General features: G+C 33.3%; 3 protein-coding genes across 3 annotated transcripts; 2 read left to right on the top strand and 1 right to left on the bottom strand.

The window, feature by feature from the left end:
• Nucleotides 1-408: 408 nt before the first annotated feature.
• On the top strand, nucleotides 409-12,823 carry Tat (Tyrosine aminotransferase). Its single transcript, XM_089651556.1, has 6 exons — nucleotides 409-607; nucleotides 2,995-3,082; nucleotides 5,222-5,480; nucleotides 7,689-8,162; nucleotides 9,332-9,514; nucleotides 11,017-12,823. Exons 1-6 carry the CDS (start codon nucleotides 463-465, stop codon nucleotides 11,182-11,184), a joined length of 1,317 nt encoding a protein of 438 aa, XP_089507682.1. The 5' UTR covers nucleotides 409-462; the 3' UTR covers nucleotides 11,185-12,823.
• A 609-nt stretch (nucleotides 12,824-13,432) lies between these two features.
• Nucleotides 13,433-15,530, top strand: EMC4 (ER membrane protein complex subunit 4). Its single transcript, XM_089651557.1, has 2 exons — nucleotides 13,433-13,641; nucleotides 15,014-15,530. Exons 1-2 carry the CDS (start codon nucleotides 13,583-13,585, stop codon nucleotides 15,474-15,476), a joined length of 522 nt encoding a protein of 173 aa, XP_089507683.1. The 5' UTR covers nucleotides 13,433-13,582; the 3' UTR covers nucleotides 15,477-15,530.
• Nucleotides 15,484-19,909, bottom strand: LOC149424437 (uncharacterized). The gene is made up of 3 exons (XM_089651558.1): nucleotides 19,770-19,909; nucleotides 17,288-17,341; nucleotides 15,484-15,728 (listed from the first exon to the last, which is right to left on the bottom strand). The coding sequence occupies exons 1-3, from the start codon at nucleotides 19,782-19,784 to the stop codon at nucleotides 15,630-15,632; spliced, it is 168 nt and encodes a 55-aa protein (XP_089507684.1). The 5' UTR covers nucleotides 19,785-19,909; the 3' UTR covers nucleotides 15,484-15,629.
• Nucleotides 19,910-21,490: the final 1,581 nt, after the last annotated feature.

Raw genomic sequence — 21,490 nt, forward strand, 5'->3', positions numbered from 1 at the left:
GAGGGTACATTTCTAAGGTTTTAATGGATGTAATAATATTATATGAAAGTAGGTAAGTAATTGAGTAGAAATTACCATATTTTTAATCAAAATACGATAAAACAAAAACATCCATAAAAAAGTGTTGCTAAGAATTGCGCGTAGAAAAATGAGATATCATCTCGGAGGTATAATTGACTGCAGTAAAACATTGGTCAGCATTGTGTTTTGGTTGCGTTGCTATCGTCAACAGGCAACCTCTTATTATGAGTATATTCCTAATCTGCATACTCGACATCGGATCAGGAGGTGTGCGGCGATCCACCAATAGAGATGTGGCACTTTACATAAACAAGTTTCCAAGGTGCTTCCAAAATGTGGAACAAAACCAGCGGTCATCGCAGATCGTGAAGCCAGTTGGAATAATCATCACCGAGTGACATCTTATTGAAAAAAGAAGAGAATAATTCTGTTTTTGTGTCCATGTCTCGTGAGCAGCCCAAGACAAACCGCTGGGAGGTGATCGCCTCAGCCGCAGCCCTCAACACTCACAACCCCATCAGGAAGATCGTCGACAGCCTCTGCGTGGAGCCTCACCCTGACAAGGCTCTGATCGCCCTCTCCATTGGTGAGCCATAATACTAATAATAATGTTTAAATTACCCCAAGGGCGCTGTACAAAGATAATAAATGTATTTTTAATGCTCATTCTTATTATTAATTATAATCTAGCCAATCTATATCGACAGCATATGGCTGAAAGCTTGCATTCACCGATCAATTATACAATGCTATATGTAAAATGCTTCGATAAAACGTATATATCGTTTATTTATATTATGTACAGGAATAAAATACATAAGACAATACTTACCTGGCAGATCACTTGAGATTAACAATGTTTATTACAGAAATTTAGATAGGTACAAAAGCAGGGGACATAATTAATATAACTAATAACATGTTATTATTTAATCATGGTATTTATTTTAGTAAAATTATGTTTTTAATTACATATTTAAGAAAGAAAATGAATATTTGTGATGGGCGGTACAGTACAAGGATTTAATTAGAATTTATCTTATAAATATGATTCGTCATAACTTATGAGAGTCTAAAAAGGTAAGCCGATTATTATTCTTATCAGTCATCTCAATCAATCACGTTTTTTCAGCTTTTATTAGAGCAACTTCTGGAGGGGTTTCGTAAGCTTTCGTACATTTTTAACATTTTTAATGTGTGTAAAACTTTCGCAATATACATAAATAATATATATATTTTTAAACGATATACAAAATTGGCATGTGAGTTTACTATTTCTTTTTATTATGTAGCTTCGTATGACCCACTAAACTATCTTGTAGGTAATTCTTTTACACTTTGCACCTAAAATGTTTTCGAGCCTCGAACTTGAATTTTTCCGTCTGCGTTGCGCCTGATTTCATACAATCTACCTGACACGGCTCGATAACAGACAATGAAAAGTCATTGCTTTATATATTTTTGCCAGTCAGTGGACATCATTGAATTAATGATTATTAACATATTAATTCGTTATTTTAGTACTCCTCTAGCAGGCAAAAAAGTAGGTGTATTAGAGAAGATTTTAAAATAAAACCCTGCAAAATTCTTTCAATATTGTAGTGATAAACACTTCCCTATCAATTTAAAAAATCGAATCTACCCTACCTTTGTATTCTCTGAAATCACATTTCTCATTGGAAAATGTTAAAATCTTCTGGTGAATTCTGGCAGCACCCTATTTTAGATATAGGTATATCTACTTACATAGTCGTAATAATTAACGAATGCGTAAAATACAAAGTATTAATTCAAAGACTTTAAAAGCTTGATTATTTTTACAATGTAAATCATCGATATTTACAAGTTTCAAAACGATAAACCTCGAGGTTTTTAACTAAAAAGGAACAGTTGTACAACTTTGAAATAGTCTGAAAGGTTAGAAAAAAGGCTTGCTACAGAAGTAAGTACTTACTTATTAGCTAGAAAGTAAGTCTGGAAAGTATTTTCCTCTTGTACTTAGATGGTGGACTAAATCTGTGGGCAAATTCTAAGCCAAGCAACTCAGAATTAAAATCATAATTAAAATTCAAACTACTATCACAAACAAGTATATTATAGCAATCGGAAAACAGGTTTATTGGTGAAATATTGGCATTCCAGTTGTTTCTCGCAAAATGCGATGTTTCTTTATCAAGGGCACCGAGCCACGGAGACACCACTGTTCGGGCCCGTGTTCGTGACGTCACGTCAGGCCTGCCATTCCGTGCGTGGATTTCAACCACGTTTTTGTCCTCCCCTCAAAATGTATTCAAACAACGTCATTTGAATTTGCACCTACGCACCAAGACAATAAATCAGATTTTGCTAAACTTTACGATCCCTGATTTTCAATTCTCAAAAAATCTCGAAGCGCAAGTTACTTGCCGTGGCTTCGTTCTTTTCTCATAATTCGTGGTTCGGCCTGCGCTTCGGTTTGCAAATGTATACGCAGCATTATAGACTTCCCGAAAGTTTTCTTATTCAATGTTTGGAAAATTCTTGAACAAACAATTTGGCAACATGTCTTATTTTTATAATTTAAATGGATATGGATCTTGGGTCTACATACTGAGTGGTGGAAATGACGTCACATCTAAGGGTGCGAATAAATAGACCTCATTTCCGCGAGCCGAGCTACGAATTATGGGAAAGGAACAAAGCAACCGCAAGCGGCGATTTGCGCCATTTGCGATTGCTTCGTACCTTTCCCATAATTCGCTGATCGGCTCGCGGAAATTTTGTCCTGTTTATACGTAGCTTGTTTAGTCTTAAATTTGCAGAACCTGGGACCTTGAATAGTACTAAAATAAAGGTATATGTCTAAATTATTTTTCAGAAAGACAACGACACCTACATATTATTAAATTGTAGTTTCTGGGTTGTGATTGTCTCCTGTAATGGTTAAAAATACTAATGTTTTCTGAATAATGTGTTTCATTTTATTCTGCACAGGTGATCCGACTATTCTTGGAAACTTGAAGCCAGCAGCGGAGACTTTAGAGGCAATTACAAAAAGCTTGAACTCCCTCAAGTTCAATGGGTAAGGGGTGACCTACATTTAAATATTTAGATATATGGTGTTCGAAAGCTAGTTGTACAAGCGGAAAACTGGTGAAATTGATCACATTTGGAGTCGACTTCGTGTTTTCAAGTAAAACGAGCCCAAAGATGGAATTTTTTAGTAAAATAAAAACAAAAACAACGGTCGCTAGGGAGTTTTTATTAATATCGGCTGTTTATTGTCCTAATGTGTCGCGCCAGCTCCAAAAGATATTTTTTAACCCTTTAGTTACCGAAAAAATGTTTAACTTTCGAAATGGCTTGATTGAAGAAAATAGTTTTTATTTAAATCTCTCTTTTTTGTATGTTTTTATTTAGTTATAAAATTACATTTTTATTTCTAGTATAAACATTTTAACTTATTTCTATTCCATTAAGGACACTTTACAATACACCTAAAACTTATTCTTTATCGTATTTAGGCATAACCCACGAAAAGCAGCAAGGCTTTTAGCTTCTTTAACATCTGTCAGTAATTCATTAAAAATCTTAAATTCTTTAAAATATAGATTATTTTGGGTTCTCAACAAATTTGTTTTTGGAAGTCTAAAATCTCCACAGTTCCTCGTGGGGTAGCCATCTATTCCGATAAATGAACATTCTTAAACATTTATTTTGGGAGCATCGTATTTTTAAAGTTAAATATAAATATGAGGGTATTGTAAATTATTCTCCGTCTCTCCAAGATTTACCAGTTTTCCGGTTGAAAATACTACTAGTTTCTTTCTTTATACCGTGTATATTGTTTATTCTAACTGTTTTCTTTTATATTTTCATATTAAAATTTCATTTATTACTAGCAATATCCCTACTATGTCTGTGCAAATAGAGAAACAATACCATGTGTTGCTTTTACGTCCAACAAATGACGATGTTTAAAAAAAAACAAGTTTGTCCAACAAATTAAAATAGAACATGTTTTTTTTTATCTGTCACAGGTGACATCTATATAATATAGGCATATAAAAACACACGCGGATTTAAATTCAACATTGTGTCAAAATTTCACAGCAATCTGTGAAGAACTTTCGTTTATTTGAGATTTTGAATAAACGAACATTTACATTTTTATTTATATTGATGGATTTAGCATTTATTGAGTACATATTGTAATACGAGTAGAATAATAATGATAACGCGAATGTGCGTTATTTATGAGTCTATTTATCAACAGATATACAATGTTAATGTATAGGTATTATTGAAAACATCTATAAGGTTGGATGACAATATGAAAATTTATTTCAAGGTTATAGTTTCATAAATGAAATTATAATTGTAACTGCTTTGGCAATATCCTTCCAAAGCTTGCAAGTAAATCATCGACAACGAAATAGTTAATAATTTGATACTTCTGCACGAAATTTGGTTACTAGACCTAAATATTAATAAAATACAAAAATGTTAAGTTTAAGTTTTAACCCTTAAATGCATATTGTTGTAAAACGGCAACATACCGTTCAAACCACCTTTAACTCTTTGGTGTATACTTAATGCATGCCGTTTTAGAATTATCAAGTTCACGGTATTTATCGACTTTGACTAGGTTTTATCGACTGGCATCACCTTTTTTTTCTTTCGCGAATGTCAAATGTCACTTTTTCTTTAACAAAGTGAAGATTCTCGAAAATTGGTTGGAGGTTAGAATAACAGTTTGGTTTTGCTGTTATTATTTAGATTTTCTTAGGTAAGTAGATACAATAATACAATACTTATATGTAATAACTCGTATTTTTCCGGTAAAATTATTAGTTTTGAGAATTTTTTTTAGGTTTTTTTTTTTCATACGTTAATTGTTCATATTATTTTTTTTATTAAATACATGGTGTTGTAAATCTGCAACAATTTTTTTTTTATCAAATATCATTAAAAAAATACAAAAAAAAATTCTTTATATTTCCTTGCATATGCATGTAAATATCTACAAAATATATTTTTTTCCAGAAAAATTAATAAATCATGCATTTAAGGGTTAAGTTTTACCCTCACTCAAGGCAAATACCCTATAATATTAAAAACACATCTAACTTCCGACATTTCCTATACATCCTGATGTGTTCTGATGGCCTTCGTAAATAAAAGGTAAAGACTTAAATTAATTTTTATATACTTCCCTTAGATATGCCCCAAGCACGGGTTACCAAGAAGCTCGGGAGGCCGTGGCGGAATACAGTTGCTTTAAGGACGACGATGGAAACGAATGCAAGGTGAATGCGGATGAGGTCATCATCTGCAGCGGATGCTCCCATGCCCTGGACCTCTGTATCACAGCCCTGGCCAATCCAGGGCAAAACATCCTGGTGCCGAGGCCCGGGTTCTCTATATACAAAACTCTGGCGGACGGTTCAGGAATACAAGTCAAATATTATAATCTTTTGGTAAGAAGTTTTTTCTGAGATTTGGGATGGGGTTGGGACAGTGTTGCCGTATTCCGAAAATTAAAACCCTGTTTCAGGAGTATATAAATAATTTTTTTAGCTAAAAAAACTACGTTTTGGAGGTTATAAAAACATGAAAAAACCAAGTTTTTTATTTAGAATTTAAGTAAGGATAATAATCTAGTAATTTTTATTTGAATAAAAGAAAAAATACTCAGAAACAACTTTTTAAAAACCGTTTTGAAGGTTATACTACACATTAATGTATTGCCTGTACATGTATTTTACAGTCTTTTTATCTTCTCTGTCTTATTCTGTTTCATGTTTCGTTTAGATTTGTTTGAATTATCTTCTCCTTCAATGAAAATAATAATGTTTTTTTTTAAAAAGAGAAGACAAACATACCATTTAAAAAAATCGAGGATAAGGAGTTCTCCTATTAATCCAATACTTACCGTGTATTTCACCATCCTCTTGATGGTTTATCCATAGGATAACATATGATCCGAGTTTACAATTCGGTGCTCGAACCTATGGATACTCTCAGTATCACCCTGGTGTAAGACCAGCATTCACAATCGAAACGTTACAAAAACATGTTTAGGAGTAATTTAAAATTCTCAATTTTAAAGTTTGATCTCCATTATAAAGTCAGGGTTTTGGGAAATAATATTAATTTTAATTTTAAGAAATTCATTAGAGTGTTATTTCTTAACCCTTTCAATACCAGAGTTCCTCCTGGGGAACGTGAACAAAAATTGATATCTCTTGATTTTGTCAAAGAAATAGCCCTTTGCTTGGACTGGAATCCATTTTTCTTTTTAATTTTTTTAAAGTTATCTTTATATTTATAAATGTTACACTGTCAATTAATATGTTTGAAATTAAACAATTTTTTGTGCGATAGGTTTTTTTTCCTTACCAATAAAAAGATAACCCTTTGAGATCACATTAAAATATGAAAATCACATTAGAAAAAAAATCTTAATTAATGAGCAAAAAAAAAAAAAAAGATTTATTTGTGGAAATAAAATTCCGGTACTGAAACGGTTAAGCAACATGCTTATTTTGTAAGTGATTTTACTATATTTTTCTTGTCTTTTAATTTTTATAAAAAAATAAGTAAAGTTTTATAAAAAAGCAGTAGCTAAAAACCTACTTAACGACATAAGAGGGGGGTCAAACTCAGAGAAGACATAGATTAGAATACTTATACCTTAAAATCATTGATAACTCAAAAAACCAAAAAATGTAGTTATCACCTTTTGGCAGTAACCCCACGATATATTTATTGGGACCCATAAAAAAACATGAAAACATGGTAAAAAATACTAAAACTATGCATCTGTCAACACTGTTTGGGGGCTTGGGGCTACCCGATAGCCGAAGTTCCTAGATGGGGGGTATCTATCTTAAAACGGTAGCCATTAGGTAGGCACTGAAGCGCGTGAGATTTTTTTATCTCTGGCTGTAGATGGGAGTCAAGATTTTCTTCTCGGACAAAATTACTCTTTTAATTTACTGATATCGTTCTGCGCGAAGCTATATATTTTATATTCGCAGTTTGGGACATTTATTCTAAGCCCGTCGTCCCACGGGTCTGTAAGCAATATACATAAAGCTAATGCTGCAAGACCCTAAGCAGAAAATTTCCACACTGAACTGCGCTGCAGACCGTTACCTTGTTACAGCGAACTTAATTTTCTGTGCAGGGTCTTGCAGTATTCGGTTTTTGTCGATTGCTTACCGACCCGTGGGACGACGGGCTAAAGTGCGCTAACCCTAAGTGGCATAACCTTTAATAAAAATGACTTTAAACCCCTTTTAGGGGAGATGTTATGACTTGAAATTGCTCCTAAATCCTATTAGTTACGGGATATACTTACCTAGTTTATTAAGTTTTTTTAATTGTGTTTTATTTGAAAGGAATTTGAAAATATTATATGAGCGTTATTATAACGGTGAAGCAAAATAATTATTATTCTTCAAATATTTAGGAGAAACTGGGGGTTATATTTGAAGGTTATACCGACTGGTCCACCAGTCAACAAGTCGTAAAAAAGCTATACCTATTTTCCCACCATCTGGGTACCCGATTGTAGTAATTGATAACATCGTTTATCTATGCCTACTTGTTAAATTTTTCGTTTTCTGGAATTGTACAGTCTTGAATTTGTAAAATGCACTAATAAATCATTTAATTTTCAGGAAGACGAACAGTGGAAAGTGGATGTGGAAGACTTAGAAAATAAGATTGACAGCAAAACTTCTGCTATTGTGATTATAAATCCGTCCAATCCTTGCGGATCTGTTTACTCTGTTAAACATTTACAAGATATTCTCGACGTTGCATCAAGGAATCATTTGCCTATAATAGCTGACGAAATATACGAGCATCTTGTTTTTCCCGGGCACAAATATGTACCGATGGGGTCTTTACCATCGGATGTGCCAATCTTGTCTTGCAGTGGCATTACCAAGAGGTTCTTGGTACCAGGGTGGAGGACAGGGTGGATTGTAATTCACGACAGGAACAACATCCTGGCGGCCTCTGTCAAATCCGGTCTCATCAATCTGTCTCAAAGGATCATCGGAAGTAATACCGTGGTTCAGGGAGCTCTACCGGAAATTTTGAGAAACACACCAAAAAAGTTTTTCAATGATACCATAAATACCATTCACGTAAGTTGTCTGATTTCTGAATAGTAACTAAAAGGTTTTCCAATAAGAGGTGTTATTTTGATATTCAATCGTAAAAGATCAATGGTTTCGTTGCTTGTTTAGCACATAGCGCCGTATTGTTGAAAGTAAACGTTGTCTAGATCAATACCATCCAATTCCGGCCATAAAAATTATTAATCATCTCTCGATAGCGCAATCCATTCACCGTAACTGTTGCTCCAGCCTCATTTTCGGAAAAGTAAGGTCCAATGACTCCGCCGGACCACAAACCGCACCAAACAGTCACACGTTGAAGATAGAAAGGCTTTTTAACAATAAATCTTGGGTTTTCCGAGACCCAGATGTGACAATTTTGCTTGTTGACGAAGCCACCGAGGCGGAAATGGGCCTCATCACTCAAGATGATTTGCATTTGATTCACTGTAGTGAATTTCAATAATTTCAATGCGTTGTTGAAGCGTGTATTGTTCCATTTTTTATTAATAACGTAGTTTCTACTTGTCAAATGTTAAAAAATGACAGCTTCAAAAGTAACATCTACCGAAATAGCGGTCTATTCAAAATAACACCTCTTATTGGAAAACCCTGTATTTTAAAGTACCTATATAAAACAAAAATCCGTTCAAATCAAGACTAGTGAGCTCTGGCAACATGAAATTTGTTCAGATTTTCTCTCTGAAATTTCTAAGTTTTAAACATTTTGAGTATATTAAAACCACCAAGCTAGGCATGTGCCCATATTGTGGTGGTTGAATTTAATTCATAATATTTTTGGTTTGTGCAAAGCAAGAATGAAACCAAAAAAAAACATAAAAAACAATGTTGAATTGGATCGTGGATAAATGCCGCTAGGCACCCAGTACCTTTGGGCATTTTCGGGTAAGAGGGGACTGTGGGCGGGTGTACCAAACCAGTTCGAAAAACTCTTTTGTAAGTTCACATATTAACGGTGTGCATAAGTACACTAAAAAAATTTCTCTTTAAAATGATGTGAAATACTAATTATTTATTATGCCAGTTTTAAATGCAAGCGAAATATTTATGAAGCTTGCGGCGAATCAGGCGCGGTAAATAGAGCACCATCAATACATCACATACCCGCATAAAATTATTGTGTGAATATAATTATCGATTAAATTCATTAATTAATTATTATTATTATTTTACAGACCCATGCGAAATTGGCCTACGAATGCTTGAAACGCGTAGAAGGGTTGAACCCAATTATGCCAGAAGGAGCTATGTACATGATGGTCGGACTCAATATTGACTTATTCCCAAGAATAAAGGACGACCTTCAATTCGTTGAGCAGCTCATGTCTGAACAGTCGGTGTTTTGTTTACCAGGAAAGGTAAATATCTATAAACATTACTTTGAAAGTACAACCAGATACGCCTCAATAAAAGGACTGTCCCATCACAACCGTGGTTTCAACAATCCCCCCATTTCTCCTCACTTATTCGAATGAGGATTGGACATTCTCACCTTTTTAAAATTCACGTCCTTGACTCCTCAGATTGTACATTATGTGGTCTAGAAGTGGGAACTTTAGATCACATATTTTTTGGTTATCCCTCTCTAAACAAATATCCTCTCCTCTATCAAGCCTTATCTAAAATTGCCTCACCTCAATTGAACATTTCATCTCTTATATGTCTGAATTCGACTACAATCTATCATATAATTTTGAAATTTGCCAACTTCAACAAAATGAATACATAAATTCACCTTCACTCTCTCAATAATTTGAAAAAATGACCTAGGGCACTCTTGCATGGAGAAAGCATTTGAAAAAAACCCTATATGTAATATATCAGAAACTGTAGTTTTGTGATAAATTACTGAACTTATAGTTTTTATGACATTAGATTCTGCAAGCATCCCTCTAGTGAAATTAGATTCTGCAAGCATTCCTCTACTGAAATTAGATTCTGCAAGCATTCCTCTACTGAAATTAGATTCTGCAAGCATCCCTCTACTGAAATTAGGATCTGCAAGCATTCCTCTACTGAAATTAGATTCTGCAAGCATTCCTCTACTGAAATTAGATTCTGCAAGCATCCCTCTACTGAAATTAGGATCTGCAAGCATTCCTCTACTGAAATTACATTCTTCAAGCATTCCTCAACTGAAATTAATATTGTATATTTTTTACACATTTTTTAAAGTTTGATATGATTTGACATTTTCACTGCCAAAAGTAGGTACTATCGTGATTTATTTTTGGGGTATTATGCCGTGTTGCACTACCTCCTTCTTTAGTGAACAGTGTCCATCATCAGGGCATATGATAAGATGTATCCTGCCGTGGTAAGTAAAAACACGGCATAACAGCCCAAAAATAAAACACAATAAGTTTTTCATACTAAGTGTAATGTAATGGCATCTAAAATTCATATCAATTCATTACCAGTGTTCATCATTTTTAAATAAACATAATAGGTTACAGATGTTTCTGAATAATTGACTAAAATAATTCTGTTTTGGTTTGTCTTTATTTTCCTTATAAAATATGAGTACATTCAGAATATATCGGAGCCCGTGTTCATGCAGCTGCACTTATCCTGTTAAATATAATGACGAAATGTGAAAATATTGTAACTATATTCCGTTAATATAGTTAGAAGATTTTTATTAAATTGTTTCTTTTAAAATCTTATGGATCAAGTTATCAGAGTCGCTTTAATTTAGAACCTAACCTAACCTAACTAATAATTAACGATTACGAAAATCACCGCTCTGTGTTTTGAGATAAATGATCGACTTTCTTAGTCTAATCATAAATAATACGTAATTCTTTTTTTAAGATTATTTGGTACCTGTGTTTAGACGTTAAATTTATTTTTCTTTCAGTGCTTTAACTACCCAAACTTCATGAGGATCGTGCTAACAGTTCCAGAAGAGATGTTAAGAGAAGCCTGTACTAGAATTGCTGAATTTTGTGACAGCCATGCCCTTATGGGCAATAAAATACTCTACAAGATGTTAGATTGCGATGACAGCGTGATAGGATTACAATGATTTGTATTTGTGGATATTTTAATTTCTGATTTGTAATTATTCGTTAATAATAAGAATAAAGAAAACCTAAAATAAGATTATTTAAAAAAAAGTCAGGTGAAAATATTTTCAATATTTAAATACAGTTTTTACACTACTTTCCGTGTCATACCACAAACAAGAAATAATATTTATTTTTTGCTCTTCAGGCTAATTTGTTCGCTATCTGGAACAAGTCATATGGTATCACAGAAATCATGGTGTCTCCCTTACTGTTGTGGTGAGAAATATTATCTAAACGGTGTTAGAAAGAGAAAACACCACGCTTTAAATTTAAATCTAGAAGTTAACCATAGAAAAATTAAAAAGTACCTTTATGAAAAGAACGGTTCAGAACGCAATTTGAAAAAAACTTTTGAGACCGTGGAATTTTTAATTAATTATGTTTATATGAAACGAAAAAAAAAATTAGGTGAAGTTAACGTTTGTAATTCATTTTGTCTGATAAAATAAGTGTGTTTTTGTATATTTTTTGTAATCAGTAATTTTAGTTTAAATGAAAAGTTACCCATTTTTGCATTTAAAATATAGATTATTTAAAAAAATATCTGTTTTTTTCTAATAATAAAATTTGAAAGCATATTTCATCGCCTTTCAAAATCAGTCGTCAGTTTTCAGATACATTCAGAAATATTCCATTATTTGGATTTTATTGCAAAGCGGAAATACCTCCACCTGTGATAAAATATGGCTATGGCCTATTTATGAGATTATATTCTTTTATTAAAGGCTGTTGAAATTATAATTTACCAAGATTATGCCAGACCGTTTTACGTCACCAGTAAGAAACATTATTCTTGAAATTAGAAATGAATACTGTAGATTATGTAGATGGTACCTATACGTTACTATTTACTGTAGTTTTTGAGAGCCATCGAATTATTGAATGCTGAATATTTATTTAATGTCAGCGTTATGAGGTATACTGTATTGGTATACATACACAATAATTAAATATCACAGTATACAAGCATAATCAAACAATAGTAATAATTTAAACAAAAATATCAATTAACTGTGGCATTTGATCATAAAATGACGACAGAAAGTTTAAAATTAATACAATACAAGCTCTAAAAGGAGATAAAAGTACAAATCAATTATAATAAACAAGTATAAGTAGACTTAGGTTTAATTCATAATGATTTTAATGATACGATAGTATAGCCTTTTTGTATCTGGCTTCCGTGCAGTTAAACAGATCCGCTACATCTGCGTACCTATTACTAACTTCATGTAATCTAGGTACAAGCGAGTGTTTGAAATGCTCAGTCCTGAAATTGTTACATTAACAGGATTTTAAAACGAGTAGTTAGTTCTTGTAGGTACATGAAATTCAATGAGGTTAATTAAATCAAGGCAGTTTTGAACATAAATATTAAGTCGGATAGAATTCTTCCATCTGACAGTTTTAATAAATTTAATGCTTTCAACAGGAATACCGAGTATAAAATTAATGTGTCTTAGGAATTTTTATTGATTTCGATTGAATCTGAGTGTATTTTAAAATTAGGGGACCAGATCGAGGAGTTGTATTCGACTTGACTTCCAACTATACAAAATTTTCAAAACAAATATTCCAAAACAAATGTTAGCAGATATTTCTGATATTATTATAAGGTAATTATTATAAAATTGAAAACTTCTTATGAAATTAAACTTTTCCAATGATAACAGTAATTTTTTTTTGGGTTTTTATACCGTGTTGCATTTTCGAATAGCGTTACAGTGTCCAAAACATTAGCTAAAGAAAGAGGAAGCCCAACATGACATAATGCATAAAAATTAATCGCAATAATACTTTTGACTGTGAATATCTTAAATCATATCTTTTCCCTTTATTAAAATTTTCCCTAACATATATTTTTCTTGCATTAAAATTATCTTCCGTGGGTGCTGCACTTTTGGCATTACGATTTTTAAATATACTATAAAACACTAAACTATTCTACTCTCCTAAATAATCAATATTATCTCTACCAACCTACTTACATAAAAGTAAAATTCAAATGGTAATATACTCTTGGGGGGTTAAAATATCCTACCCCGAACCGCAACCAAACCGCAACAAAAACCTGCGAGCATAATTAAGACGTATTCAAAGTTCCCGGATTTAATTGAAAATTGGTAGCAAGAGATGTCGCAAAGATCGAAAAAAATAAAGTTGCCACCAAAAAAAAATATCTATGACCATTTATGGCCATCTTACTATTGTCTATGGTTTGGTTCCGTCAAATTGGTTAATTCTCTAATCTAAATCACGTCTTTCGCATTTGAGTTTTTTAATTTATATGTTATTAATTTCCATTTAAAGTCTTATCCGAACCTACCATAAACATTTTGATAGTTTTTAATTATAATGGCTACTGTAAAAGCTTCGAATCGTAAATTTAAATGGTCTTTAGACTTTAACCAAAGGTGAGGAATATGAAATAAATGTTTACCTTACTATATTTTTAAAATACCTATCGGTGGTTTGTTAATGAAAGAAAAACTCGTTAGGTTCTCAGAACCTTGATAATAAGTTACCTTTAGCCTTTCATTAAAGCAACTCACTAACAAGTTAACCTCAAGGGATATATGTAAAATATCAGTCTATTTGGCCTAGAGTGCAACCTATAAATCTGCAAGCCCCTTCCGACACTCAGTGTCGAATAAGAAAGAGCTAAATTCTATATTGTGCTTGCAAAACTGTAATATAATAGACTTTTCAATGATTCTGACAGTTTGGTCTGTGGTGTGGAAATTCATGTTTCATGTATGTTATCTGCCCGAAACTAGTTAGTATTTCAAGCAATATCACTTCAAATTCCTCATAAGGGTGGTAGCTAGTTTACTAGTAATTATTCTCTAATTAGCAGCATAGCAAAGTATAAAACAATGATGTTATAGTCCGAATCCTGAAAGGTACATCGAACTACAACATTCCTAAAGATTCTCAAGTTGATCCTTGAAGTGTCTTTGACGTTGAGGTTGTTTGTCATACATGACGTAAAAATATTGTAGGAGGTAGGTACTTCAAAGAGTCAGTACCCATCGAACCCATGATGATAATTGTTAATTTCCCACGTGAAATATCCAGCATTGAATATTGGCCCCCACAAAACTTTCAAATATTTTCATAGTATTTATTAATATTTTACGTAAACATTCAATCACTAGTTTTGTCTACGTCGCGAGATATTTATTATTTATGGTCACGCGTCAAACAAGTTGTCAGTATGTAATGGCACGAATTACATTTGCCGGCCAAAGGCTGTGACTAACTGGAATGAGGGGTACATGCACTTATGTGACATACAAATGATCATTATTTTAGCCTCATACATTTTTTGTTTATTTCGATAAATCATACTCTCAGATCACAATAATTTTTCCCAAAACGAAACTCGAATAGCTTTCTTTGGGCAGTATAAATCATCATTCGTCAGTACAAAACTATTGTCATCACTTACGTGAGATGAGGAAATGAAATGAAATAAGACTTCCCTTCAGAAAAAAACCAAAAAATAAATTTAAACTTAATTACGAAAATAAGCAATTGATTTCTTAATTAAAAAAAAAATAATAATATATGTAAAAGGACATAGATGCTACATATGTACCTATTTAAAATTCCATAAATAATTTTATGATACAGCTCAAATAATCATACCCCCGTTTTTATAAATATTTACATGGGTCCGAACCAGGCCCCTCCATCGTTCCACCGGACACAGAATTGTTAATTTATCCTGGCTTCCGATTTAACAATGTGCAGTCCCATTCAGAGTTACATTATTATTTTAAGAGGGAAGACTTCAAATGCAGAGTTGGCTTCACCGCCCGGGTACAATCCTGCGGCTGCCCAAAACCACACTGAGACGTCTAAGGAGAATGACGCGAACCACCTCATCATCAAGAAGTTGTGGGACGTCGCCCTGGGGCCATTGAAGCAAGTTCCCATGAACCTGTTCATCATGTACATGGCTGGCAATTCTATTTCCATATTCCCCATCATGATGGTGGGTATGCTCATCGTCAGGCCAGTGAAAGCCCTGTTCACCACTCAGGGGACATTCAAGATGATCGAGGGATCTCACGCTATTGGACAGAAACTTGTGTATCTCATCGGCAACATTGTAAACATTCTGTTAGCCTTGTATAAGTGCCAAAGCATGGGTTTACTTCCCACACATTCCAGCGATTGGCTCTTCTTTGTTGAACCGCAAACACGACTCGAGTTCATGGGAGGAGGAATGTCTCTTATGTAAATACAAATTCATTTGTGCAATTCGGCAAACATATTTATTGATGTAAACAAATAAAAAAAAATATTTACAAATTATTCTTTCATTAAAACAAAAACAACATACAAGTACATCCTAGTGTCTATACATAGCAAATTAATATAATCTCTTTGTCATTTATTCGCTTTTCTTTTTATCTCCGGTTTTGTTGAGCTGTTGATCGACGAATTCCTTCAGTCGTTCCACCAGCTTGCCGGGGTCATCCACTTTTGGAACCTGAAAGAACAAAACCATTATTAAGTTACCCACTTAGATATTATGTACTTTTTTGTAAATTTTGTACTGTATTCTTCAAATTAAGATTAAGGCCCAGTTGCTTCGCAGACATTCAAATGTAACATATTTTTCGACATTTAAAAGGTCCCGTTAAATTATTAATTTCAGCAGTCTATCAAATTGTAATAACGTGAGAACCTTATAATAACATGATAGTTGTCCTCTTCTGCTGATCACAATTTGTTAAAAATCTGAAACGGATTTAGAATCGGCATTTGATGGGAACCTTTTAACTTGACTGGTCAGTGGCTGAGATGTCATCGCATCTGGGTCCCACCCAGGTGCAGTGAGTCCTCGACTCCTCCATCATGACAAAAGCAACATTTTCCGCTTCAGGTTGTTAACCGTCAGATTATTAGTAACCCGAGAATATATTTAAAAAAAATGGCACTGAATGGCTATTTGACCTCTTTTTCACAAGTGAATTTCTACGAAGCAACCGGGCCTAAGTTTCCTATGGAAAATACAAAGGGGGAGGAGGCATAACACTGCCGCAGGTCTTGAAAGAAAGTAAATTTTTCTCTCATGGAGTGTTGTTTGTAATTAAGTATTTATTATTATTAGTATTTTGAAGTATTCAGGATTTTTTATATTTTCACAATTTAATTTATTTGATTTTATTTTAAATCGCTATATCTTCGAAAATAATTAAAATATTTTAATTAAATTTCTGTGTAGTAACTCGGCATACCCAAACTATAAAAGTACTAAAGGAAAATCGAATATTATTTGAAATGCAACTCAATTAACCTTGTAATATGTTTATTATGTCCGCCTATCGGTATTTGCCCATACCTGCTTTCTTTAAATACGCCCGACATCTCTCGCTTGCACATAGGAGTTGAATGGATGCGGAACAGAGATAGAGATTTGAATCGGGTTTCACGGTCATAAAAACCCTCATTCCAGAAATTGCCTTGCCGGGGCACGGGCACGAGTCCTGGGTTCGAGTCCTAGATGTGACCGTATCTTTTTGTGTTTCAGATTTTCGTTTAGGAATCGCTAATATTGTCTTCAATAATTCAAAAATATATGTTATCTAAATAATATACTATCCCTTTGTTGAAATATCAATGTAAATAAAAGGCACAAAGATAAATGTAGAAGAATTGCATTACGATTCGATAATTATGTACATATAGTTACCTTTACAAAAAGATTGGTATATAATAATCATATAAAAACATTGAATAATTCCGTCTTTTCTGCCACTGTAATGAATCCAGCGCAAAAGGTAGAACTACCCTTCCCGCTGTTAATCATCAATCGACCCAACGATTAGAACTACCTTTCCCGCCCCTAAGTATGTTAATATACATCTGTAATAATTTAAGGCTGGGATGGAACCATAAAACTTTTTGTGAGTGGAATATCATGCTAAATGAAGAAGTCAATCGAATTCTTCTCTTTGTCTGGTCGATTATAATACACACTCATAAAAAGTTTTTGGCATGCAGCCCATGTTTTCAGCTCTGCTGACATTATCGGAGAATACAAACATCATGATTTTGTGCCAGGTACAATCCAGTGTAAATTCCTCCCCCAAAGGTGAACTGAAAATAAAGACAAATTATGAGATATGGGGAAGACGTCTAACCTATCTACCTCAGGGCTTTTCTATTATGGCCATAAAAATATATTTTCAATAAGTTTGTACATATTTACATTAGTATGTTTATTCGTAGAGTAAATTTTTAATGATTTCAAATAAATTGGTCACAAATTAACAGGAAACTGAAAATAATCATGATTTTAATGTACATTTCTAAAGAATAATGCCTATCAAAGCAGCTCAGTTTATATGTATTACACAGGGGAACAGCATTTTCGTTGAGTGAGATATGATACTTGCTTTTTTACTAACTTTTCGTATCTGAACCCTAAAATGACTCCAGTTTTTCTTTATCACGCCAGGAAGTCAGGATACCCTCCCAAGCATACAATGGAAAATAGTGAAAAATTAACTGAACGTAATATTTATTTAAAGTTATTTTATTCATACAAAGGCTGTAATGTTGTTACCGTAAGTCAAATTGGATGCAGGTAGCAAATTTAAGTAGCAATAAAGGTAAAAAATCTACGCCTATAGCTTTTCCTGGAGTGTTGAGTGTGGACAGTCTTGCCTGATGCTCCAACAATGTCAGACATCTTATGTTCATCCCATCTACCCTGATACCGTTCCTCTAATACCTCCAAATCTTGGTGGAATCGGTCACCTTATCACTGAGCAAGGTGACCGATTCCACTTGCTCATCACAAAATATGCACCTTGATGCTCATGTTGCAACAAGCGGGTTTTGTTGGGCTCCAAGAGTTTGTGGACAATTTCGGTGTAGTATTTGTCTTAGTTTTGATTTAGTGTACTATAAGTATACCAAATGACAACTTCTGAAGGGTCCAAAATTTTTCTTGATCGTCAAATTTTATTTTGAAAGATGCAAAATAGGCTTGCGTAACAAGTGGACTCATGTCTACAATAATTTGACTGAGAATGGTGAAACTGCTGCAGATATAACAAAACTAATGGGGATTGTTTCGGCACTTATGATGAGAAACAGAAGTGGATTCCCCCACCCCTCCCCATCTCACTTTCGGCACTCATGCTTCCCTAGATCCTATGGAGTAATCACATTAAGATAAGAAGTAGAGATAAAACCTGACATGATAGAAGAAAACTAACTGCAGATGTGAAATCACCAAGCCTGTTTAGTCATAAACAGCTAAAAATCAAACTCATGTTAAAAATTGTTCCCCTGTGTTATCATTTATTATGAGAGTTAAATATAATTAGTCATTATATGGATTATAATTACTTTGGTTATCCAAAAATTTAAATGCAAATGTAATACAACTAATTTCATTGATAAGTTATAAGATTGCAACAGTTCAGTTCGTACAAAGGGTATCATTAATAATCTACAAAAATCAATTAGAATCACCGATATCAAACATTTTGATTTGAGTATTGCTTTCTTATCTACTTAAATTTGGCCAAAACTGTACTTTTTGATGTAATTTTGGTTAAGTTGCCGAATCACGCATCATGCCCCCAACAAAAAATTGATTTCAATTTAATTACAACTGGAAACAACTATTAGGCCGGGGGAGATGGAAAAACATGCACAAATAGGTTATTAGTTTGGGTTATTTAAATAATTTATGCATATTTAATAACCATCAAACTTAATTAATTATTTAAATGCATCTTTTACTATCTCTTCCGACATGTATAGTTGTTTCTTGTGGTAATTAAGTTGAAACCAAGTGTTTTTTATTTATTTTAAAATTGCGTATTAAGCTTGCAGAGTAATTCGGAATAAATTTAACAAGACACTTTTATTGTCCGGGGGTAAAGTGCACTAACTTTGGGAGGGAAAAGTTAGTACAATTTACCCCCAGACACCCTGTATTATCAAAGTCTTCAATGTGGTATTCCGAATTCGTATTTAGAAAGCCGTTACGGGCACATAATATAAGCCCTATATTTTATGTGTGCAAATAAACTGATGCAAATAAACACTACGCGCACATATACATGCTTATTTTAATATAAATTTTATGAATGTCATAAGCCTCAGGAACAAGGTGGAAAGGTTAAAATTTGGAATTCTCGTGTTATGTAATAATCAAACAATGCTTTCTCAAAGAACAAACACAATGGCAAATTCTGAATGCGAGGCTTATCTTACAATGGATTTAGTCACATTTAGATTGAAATCTTTACATGACATTCTTCAAATGTTAGTAAATTATATTAAAAATCATGAACATTTATTTTACCAAAGTATTGGGTGTAGTTATTAATAGGAAATGAATTTAGAACATTAATGTGAGGTTTATAAATGTAGGGTTAATAGTACAAAAATAAATATTACTAGTAATTAAATAATATCGATATGAAATTATTTATTCTGAAAAAAAATAGTTAAATTATTTTATAGCAGAATACAAAATCATGTACATGTATTAATTTCTACTCACAATAAATTTGAACATGTTCGAGGTAGTGGTTTCAAGTAAATATGAAGCTCAAGACAGTTTATAGGCTGATTCCGCCAAAAAAACACGTTAACATTGTTCGACTTCAATACAAAGTGAGTGAAAGTGACATTTTGACAGAAGATGTTCAGTGTTACCATCATGCAGAGCATAAATAATAAATGCCTACTTTGAAGACAAGTAGGGGCTGGTCATGACGATTTAGTTTTTGTGTTCACATTATTTATTTTGGTTTTAATCCAAAAATATGTTTCACTCTATAGTAAGGAATATGGGTTCTATTGCCTTTCCATGGCTTCTTAATTCCATGGTGTACAGTGTACATGTTATTCTTTGTTTTCAAGTTTTTTTTTAAAATCTCTTTCTGCTGATTTGAACTAATTAATTTTTGAAAGCTAGATTGTTTATTATAGTGTTTTAATTATGACCGGAATAATATTATACAATTTTGGTGTTAAGTAGTGAAGAAATTGGAAGATAAATGAAGCTAAGAGGATGTGTCTTCACAGGCAGCAGATGATTTGAATCTGAGGAAGGAATAGAATCGCCATTGTATCTCGCGTGTGACCTTAAGCTATTGAAATACTGCCAAAAAGCAGTATGTAAATTATTTGAAATTGAATATGATGTCTTGGTGGCGGAAGCGTTTGCCCACCTACTGTGTGGCGGGCCATATCGGGTGAGATTGGTTGAGGAAGACCTTTTGACCTATATAGCCAGAATCTCGACCCAACGCCTTGCACTGCAGTAGGAGGGATGGATTCATAAGTCTGTCACTCCTGGACACATGACCCCCAGATTCCTATCTACACAACTTCTTCTCCTCCCTTTCCATAAAAAGACCTCCACACAGCATCCCCAAAGATGATATAGGCCCTGATGGTTTTTTTCCTCGTGGTCTCATGTGTGGAGCTAATGTAATGAAAAACACCAGAATTATTGTTTTTTTTTAACAAAAATAATACCTTTATTAATCAGTTGACGATGCGAATCACTATCCATCGCAAAAAAACGGTAGTTACTTGTATGTAACTAACATAACCCTTGATCAAAAATAGAGCTTTAAAATTTAAGTTAATTTTGACACACTAAAATAAAGATATTTATATTTACGTTATATATTTCTGTTCAATCCAATATAAAATGATATTATAACTTCGTCTACAATTTTTGATTTCGGAAATCGGTTGCGTTTCTTTCAAAATAATATTTGTAGTGGAGTTTTAGCGTCTCCGAATGCAAATGATGTTTTAAAAAATCATGTAAAATAGCACAAGAATGCATTATTTCAGTTTTTCCACGCCAAGCTAAGCGATTGTGTAGTGATAAATAGGACAAGCTATAGTGGGAAGGATTCTAACCCGCGACATTCCGTTCAGGAAATAAGCATCATCTCGAGCGTCACCAAGCCAAGCAAAGCAAATTAAAAAAGCATTATGTAGTCAAATTTGCTTTTGTTGTGAGGTATGGATGCCTCTTTAAAATGACAACGTATCGTTATATACGTATATATACACCGTTGTTAAAACGAATGAAGCGAAGAACTAAGCGCACAAACAGACACAAACGCGAATAGCGACTTTATTTTATACTATTTAGAGATGATTAGAATCCAGTTAGAATTTAACTCAACCGTTTCGAATGCATTTTTTAATGTTAGACGTTGTCCTGCCACAGACCGCATTCTACGTAGGGAAGTTAAA

The sequence above is a fragment of the Hesperophylax consimilis genome, chromosome 4, assembly GCF_061612785.1.
Source record: "Hesperophylax consimilis isolate HC1 chromosome 4, BYU_Hcon_1.0, whole genome shotgun sequence".
NCBI lineage: Eukaryota > Metazoa > Arthropoda > Insecta > Trichoptera > Limnephilidae > Hesperophylax > Hesperophylax consimilis.